The sequence below is a fragment of the Triticum urartu genome, chromosome 5A (genome assembly GCF_056163025.1).
Source record: "Triticum urartu cultivar PI428250 chromosome 5A, HENAU_Tu73, whole genome shotgun sequence".
NCBI classification, from domain to species: Eukaryota; Viridiplantae; Streptophyta; class Magnoliopsida; order Poales; family Poaceae; genus Triticum; species Triticum urartu.
Genome location: NC_141877.1, coordinates 372,828,189 through 372,835,128, shown reverse-complemented (window position 1 = coordinate 372,835,128; position 6,940 = coordinate 372,828,189). Strand labels below are relative to the sequence as shown.

Below are 6,940 nucleotides of genomic sequence, written 5' to 3'. Positions count from 1 at the left end.
AGCGCGTTTATATCACTACTTCAGTGATCTAATCACACTCTTATATTTCTTTACAAAGGGGTACTAGTTTCTAGTGATATATTTTTATAGCAAACATCTCATATAGTATTACTTTTATTGACAATCAAAGCAAATCTCAAAATGCAAATTAGGCCCTATATGTCCGAATGGAAGGAGCACACAAGTTTCAAGTTAGTAGATGTTCTTTCAAAAAAGTTTGTAGATGTTTACTTGGGATTTTGTCTAGACTTTTGATGGTATAATTTTTTTATTATATTTTGTGCGAAGTACACACTTAAAAGGGGGCATTGACATGAGAACACTGCTAATCGTCTTATTTCTGACCATCAATCATCCTCATAACAAATTGCATAGCAAGATAAACTTGGTGTTAAGACTCAAGAACAAGAGTAGAAAACATAGCATGTAAAAAACAGGCTAACAGTGCCCACCCCACCCAAACTGGTCAACTCATCTGCCAATAAGGTTACAAGTCAAGGCGCTACAAATGCAAGATATAGATGTCATGTGTAAGTATGCATCATGTAAACAACCACCTGGAAACACCTAACTTTTGTCAACATACAACATATCCCCTTAGATGACACCATTCTAAGATGCTGCCAAAATGTAGCTGCCGGGAGGCTAATGACCCGAGTAGTAGGGCACCGCACATTGCTGGAACTCCGGCCCCGAGCTCGACTCGAAGATATGCTGCGGAAGGGATAACTCGGCCTCCGGGAATTCAGCCTCGCTGCCTCGCTGCCTCTTTGCTGCCCTCTCGTGCTTCGGACTGAGAGTAGGAGAACCGGGATGACAGTTGGAATCTGCTGTTAGCAGCGGTTCATCGTGACATGGGCTCTTGATTGCTTCAGTCTGGCTTCCACTGTCTCTTTTGAAAGCTGCACCTTGAGATGCAGATTCAGATGTGGGTGCAGGAGTTGAGGGGTCTGTCCTCTCAGAGTCGGGGAACTGATCGCTCGACGCTGTGACAGTAGCTCCTGCACCAGGTGTTTCAGACTTTATACCACCGCCACCGAAACGCTGCTGCTCTTCTATGATTTTCTTAAGGTACTTTCCCTGTGCCTCGATTCGCAGCTGTAGCTGCCTTTGTACCTAAAGAAAATGTTATCAGCACATCTTATCATTGATCTCTACTTTATATAATTGTAGGTTATTGATGAACTTACCGCTATGCAAGCATGCAACTAATGCATCTGGTCAATTAAACCTAACTATTTACTTAATTTGCAAGTTCGGAAATATGAATGAGATTACAAACCGAAACGCAAACAATGTCTCTAATGCAGACTTCGCAGCCATTACTAGAAGAAGCGTGGAAGTTGACAATATTAGGAACGGACTTGCTTTTGCCTCTAGCTGACTAAAAAATTTCCTCTGTTTTTAGAATGGAAAAACCCATGTTTTTTAATTCACCACAGCAAATAAAGTATTTTACAAGCATTTGCGTTTGGACTGCTTTTGGAACGCAAACAAAAAACTTACTTCAAGCTGTTCATGCAACCGCTTTTGGACCTCCATCTGCAGCTTCAGGGCTTCAGATATCTGCATTCCACTGTAAAGAAAAAGGCTCGACGATCAAACGTCCCTAGGGAAAACTGAGGAAAACAGGGGAGCAGCATCAACTGAAAGACACTAATTCCAAAAGTGAAATTGAAGTCTCCAAGAAAAAGGTCGCTATACATTAGCAAAAGACTTGCCCCTTACGGATAGCATAGCATGGATAAACCAACAAAAAGCAACGAAATTACATCTTTCAAATAAAGGAAGATAAAAATGCATATGGATCAGTTTGAAGCTATATCAACGTGTTTTCGTTGCTGCGTAGTATTTGTGTACCTGAGGGTATTCAAGGCCAAAAATTGATGAACAGAATAAAATAAATTGAACACTTCCATTTTGCAGAAATTACTCATCAGTATAAAATAAGAGATTTCAATTAGATTATGGTTGCACCCTAATTTTTTCATGTTTCTAATTACTGAGGAACCACAGTTAGCATGTGTTTGTCGAGCAGCATGCAAACCTAAAGAGTGGTAAAATAAGTGAGTTGACTATGCTAGATGAATTTCTTAGTGCATTGTAGAATACGGCATACATTGCAGTACTTGCATCTCATGCCATGCCAGTCACAGTTTACATAAGTTACTGTTTAATGGAGATTATAACTGGTCATTATACATACGAGGATCCATCAAGTCCTGCTAGTGAATCCCCTGGATCTTTGTTATCAGCCTTGTTACCTACACGAGAGATACATATTAGGAAAGAACTGAAAAAAACATCACAATACCAAGTATATGAGAAGTGTGTTCACCTACCATCAGCTGAAGAGTCAGGAATGTACTTTGCTAGCCTGTATTTCTGAAAACAGTAATAGAGGAATTCAATATCAGAAATTAAGAGTTAATATATTGCCAAAGGCCAAGTGGCACTGTTAAACAAGATGTACCTGCAAGTGACTTTTCACATGGTATATTGTTAATCCCGGTGTACCCATAATTCTCAAAACTCCTTTAGGAGTTGCTCCTGTTGCATTTGAGGAATTCAAGTGTCAGCAGAAGCAAAGTTCAAAAAAAAAAGTGCCAGCAGAAGCATAATAAGCCTATATAATTACTGTAGCAAATAAAGGTGCGAATGCACATAACAGACAGATAAGTACAACCTAAGTACATTCTTACGTTTCACTTTTATAACATAAGAAAATACTGATAAAAGTTATTAATTGCTTAGATGGATGGAGATCCTCACCCAAGTGATTTGGAAGTCTTAAAAATCAAGCTACAATTCTCTCACTTAAAAGGGCTTCTTGCTTGGTACAATTCTCTCACTTATTCCAAGCTTATATGATGTTGTATTGAGATAATGTGACAGCTTAAAACCATATATAAGCTTTCTACTTAGAACAATGTTTTGAGTTCCACGGCATCATATATTTACATGCTATTGTCACTTTTAAGAATGTCTGGTATTTTCAAACTATACTAAAAACTTCACTAGATATAACAATGTCATGTAACATAAATGAATTAATGTAAAATTATATCACCTTTAGATTTCAAATAAACTACATTATCTAGTCCCATAAAGTGATTACACAGTAAGAAGAAATAGTATTCATATAAAGAAGTAATGAAGCACAGTTGCAGTGTGGATACGTACTATCAGGACCGCCAAGTTGAGTAACAGCCTCCACAAATTGTTCATGCAACTCATCTGTCCACCGTAAGCGTTGCCTCGCAGCCAAGCTAGCTTTGCTGTTTGGTCCATCATTCGAGCCCATGTTGTTTTCACCTGATTCCATTTGCTGCAGGTGAGCGACTGAGTTGCTACGATTAGACTCTAGTGCTGGTGGATATACTGTTCATCATCTAGGGAAAAAATGATGTAAGGAACCAAATAGAAAAAGCTATTTTATTTCCTTAGAGAACCATGCTATTTTAATAGAAGGGGGAGTCTGACATGCAGTGATCACCAACAATTTGCATTAATGAAAGTACAAAATATAACTACTTAATATGAAGGTGCCGTGACATATTTCACTCCCTATCTACTGAGAAAGACCACCAGCTTGCAACATGTATGATGATTTGCTAGGTAGTTAATGCCCTATTAAGACACCTCAAACAAAAAGCAGTAAGATATGGCAATTTTCATACAGAACCCGGGTACTTCAGGGAAGACTAACCACACATTGGATTTAAGACAACGGGGAGTGTTTAATTTAATTTAGTACTCCCTCTGTAAACTAATATAAGAGTGTTTAGATTACTACTTTAGTATTCTAAACGCTCTTATATTAGTTTACGGAGGTAGTACTAGATAATACTGAGAGCACTAACAGCCTACAGAGATGTCGTTTGCCATAGCAAACAGCTAAAATTCTCATATTCTACCCAGAATGCTAGAGGGAACAGCCATTTTCTGTTTTCATCCACGCTAATACCTTTATCTCATCATTCCACTGGTCGTTCTGTTTACAAGGCAGATCAATCAAATCATACAAGTCACAGAGGCAACACAAACTGATACTGGAATACTTGTGCCCACAGCTGGGACGGTGCACCATCTCATACTATTGCGATCCTGGATCAGCTCAGACAGGTCAATTTCATGGCCACTAAGCAAGACAAAACAGCACGGATACAAATAGGCGAGGTGGTGGCTCGAATGAGCCATTCTAGTCATCCAAGCGGCCATCAATTGCGAATAATCTAAAGAATCATAATAGAATGAGTCCCGCCCCGTTATGGACCAAAGGGGCTGCTGAAATTTTCAAAGAAACCTCTAGCCAAGGTTCCAACAAAAGTTTTTATTTCTTAACGCCAATTCATCCTACTAACGCTAGTACAGGAAATCGGTAGTTCCAAGAGTTTCTGTGTTCTCAACTCCTCCTATGTAAGAGGAATTTGCCACTTCATCCAAAATACAACCATGATGATGGTTGTTTGCTATGCTATCCCAGCCTCTTATTCTCTCATTAGAAACAACTGACCAGCGATACAAAATATGAATTCCATGGAAGCTCGCACTTTTATCAGGGCAAGAAGATGAGCAACCCCCAACATAACAGCTGCTGATCGCCAGGTTGTCGTCAGGGGCTACGATGCCCCAAGAACCCGATGAAAAACCATATGCCAGCCATCCCCCACAGAACGTGGGCCCACCATGTCAGCCTCACGAGGGCTCTTCTCGCCCCTTTCTTCCCCCAAATGGCCCCGACCACCCATGGAAACTACTTGGGCCAGGCAAGAGGTGGGGAAACGAGACAGGTAAAATTCGGGAATCCTCCCCGCGGCCAAAACAAATTGAAGAAGAAATTCGAGGATTTCTCACCTGCCAGGGTGGACGAGCCGTCCGAATTCGTGGCGGGAGGGTCGAGCCGGGGAACTGGGGACGGCCGGAGTGCAGCTCGGCCGGCAAGATCGGGACTTGGCGCGGCGGTGTGGACTGGTTGTGAGGGAAGATTCGTGGGTTGGCGATTTCTTGGTTTCCGGCGAGCAGTGGAGAGAGAATTCCACGAGATTCGCCTCCCACCTTCTCTGTCTGTGCTACCGGCTCGGAAGGACCAGATTTCAGCCCAAACCTGCCCAAGACAAACTGGTTTGCAGCTATTTTCAGTTAAGTCCTTGTATTATAAAGTTTTGTGTAAGACGCACTTTTGTTCAGTATGGTAACTTTTCTAGCTCAGCGGTATTCTGGGTCCAAAATCTTTCTTCCAAGACCCAATCTTGCTTTCCTGCTAACTGATCGCAGCTAAGATTAATGGATTATATACAAACAAGTAGTAACATGTCTGTAAATTTTGGAGTAGATAGCGAATACAGATTATATATAAACAATAGTAACAGGTCTGTAAATTTGGGAGTAGATAATGAAAACAGATTTCTATATAAACAATAGTAACAAGTAGGAGCGACGTTGTTGATGACGATCTGTTGCTGACGGTGATGAAGACGATGCTGAGTAGAGCCGCCTGACTTGGATGAAAGACGACCTGTAATGACGAACTCGAGCAGTCGGGCAGAATGCTTCCCAAAAATTTAATTTGTTCTCTCCTAGTGCAGAATTGCAAGAACGAACGGTTTCGGAGACCTGCTCTTCCGCACACCGTTGCACAGCGGCGTTTGTGATGAAGTAGATTACGATAGCGGCGCAAGTTACGAGATGAAGCAAAACCCTACGCGTTTTCGATGTGCCTTTGGCCGCGCCAGTAGCAGTACGTACAATAAGACCAAAGGCGGTATCGTTTCACAAGCATTACTCAAACTGATTTTTGGATTATAATTTGTTTACTTACAGAACAAGAAATATTTAACTTGTCTGCCAAGACATCAAAAAATAAACGACAAAAGGAAGTCGCGCCTCTATCGATTTGGCAAACCATTCGCGTGCATGTCGCACATGCACCGCCCCCGCCCGAGCCCAGCGAGGCGAGCGGGCGTGCTTGTGATCTTCTATTTCTCTCCGTCACACCCAACTAAGTGTGACATAGAGAACTCACTATATAAAGAGATCTCACACCTCCTCAACTAGCTATATGAGACTAAACTTTTAGCACCAACACTTATCATTTTTCATGAGCCTGGTTTGAGATTTCAGAAATTTCTCATGGGCTAGGCCCATTATTTCCAACATTCGTCGCATGTAAGTGAATCTAAAGTGGGTTTAGTGAACCCCGGATTGAGCAACATGACGTGACCACGATGATTGAGTACACATCATCAGCCGCGTGAATGTAGATGCAATCGGATGCCTTCATGAACCGTGCATGGTTCGTGACCCCGTGTCCGTAATATCGTAAACACGAGAGGTGTGGAGTGAAGATTGTGCAGGAAAGTCACGCAGCGTGCGCCCTACATCTGGAAAAAGGTTCAGCCCTTAGCTTAGCTTAGGTCTGGCCGGCCATTGGCCAATGGCATGCTGCGCCACTGCCCGCGTCAGATTAGATGGGACGCGTCCACGTGGCGCCTGCGGATCCGTTCAAACGCATGAAAATGGTCGACCGACCTATGCTGTGCATTTGAAAACGGACGAACGCCACCAAAACAGGAGCATTTTTCTTTTTCGCGGGGCGTTTTGTTTTTTCGGGAAAAAAGGAGCAGCATTTTTGTTGATCTGGCTGTCATGTTTCCCCAGAAGCGTTCTTGATTTTCCTTGGCATTTTTGTGTGTGGGATGACTTTTCTTGGCATTTGGAGTACCGGAAACCTATTTACTACTCCCTCATTCATAAATACTCCCTCTGTAAATTAATATAAGAGTGTTTAGATCACTAAAGTAGTGATCTAAACGCTCTTATATTAGTTTACGAAGGGAATACTACAGTATAAAATATTCTACTAACTTTTTTACAAATTGAATATACATGAATAGTATTGATGCTTTTGTTCACTCATTCCAGTCTATATGTAGTCCAT

At 41.6% G+C, this 6,940-nt stretch overlaps 1 protein-coding gene across 5 annotated transcripts; it reads right to left on the bottom strand.

The window, feature by feature from the left end:
- Window positions 1–427: 427 nt before the first annotated feature.
- On the bottom strand, window positions 428–5,140 carry LOC125508990 (myb family transcription factor PHL7). 5 transcript variants are annotated; one of them, XM_048673813.2, is made up of 7 exons: window positions 4,858–5,140; window positions 3,184–3,392; window positions 2,474–2,550; window positions 2,343–2,385; window positions 2,207–2,264; window positions 1,507–1,576; window positions 428–1,116 (listed from the first exon to the last, which is right to left on the bottom strand). In XM_048673813.2, exons 2-7 carry the CDS (start codon window positions 3,323–3,325, stop codon window positions 646–648), a joined length of 861 nt encoding a protein of 286 aa, XP_048529770.1. In that variant the 5' UTR covers window positions 3,326–3,392; window positions 4,858–5,140; the 3' UTR covers window positions 428–645. The 5 variants fall into 5 exon arrangements, with proteins under 5 accessions (XP_048529770.1, XP_087382213.1, XP_048529774.1 ...); XM_087526087.1 differs by having other exon boundaries at window positions 3,184–3,315; window positions 4,858–5,119; XM_048673817.2 differs by having other exon boundaries at window positions 3,184–3,381; window positions 4,858–5,118.
- Window positions 5,141–6,940: the final 1,800 nt, after the last annotated feature.

Coding starts and splice junctions, on each gene's coding strand:
- LOC125508990 (XM_048673813.2), bottom strand. CDS start 3,325: ATGGAATCAGGTGAAAACAACATGGGCTCGAATGATGGACCAAACAGC. Junction 2,386..2,473: donor ATGTGAAAAGTCACTTGCAG/GTACATCTTGTT, acceptor TACTGTTTTCAG/AAATACAGGCTAGCAAAGTA. Junction 1,577..2,206: donor GCAGGACTTGATGGATCCTC/GTATGTATAATG, acceptor TTTTCTTTACAG/TGGAATGCAGATATCTGAAG.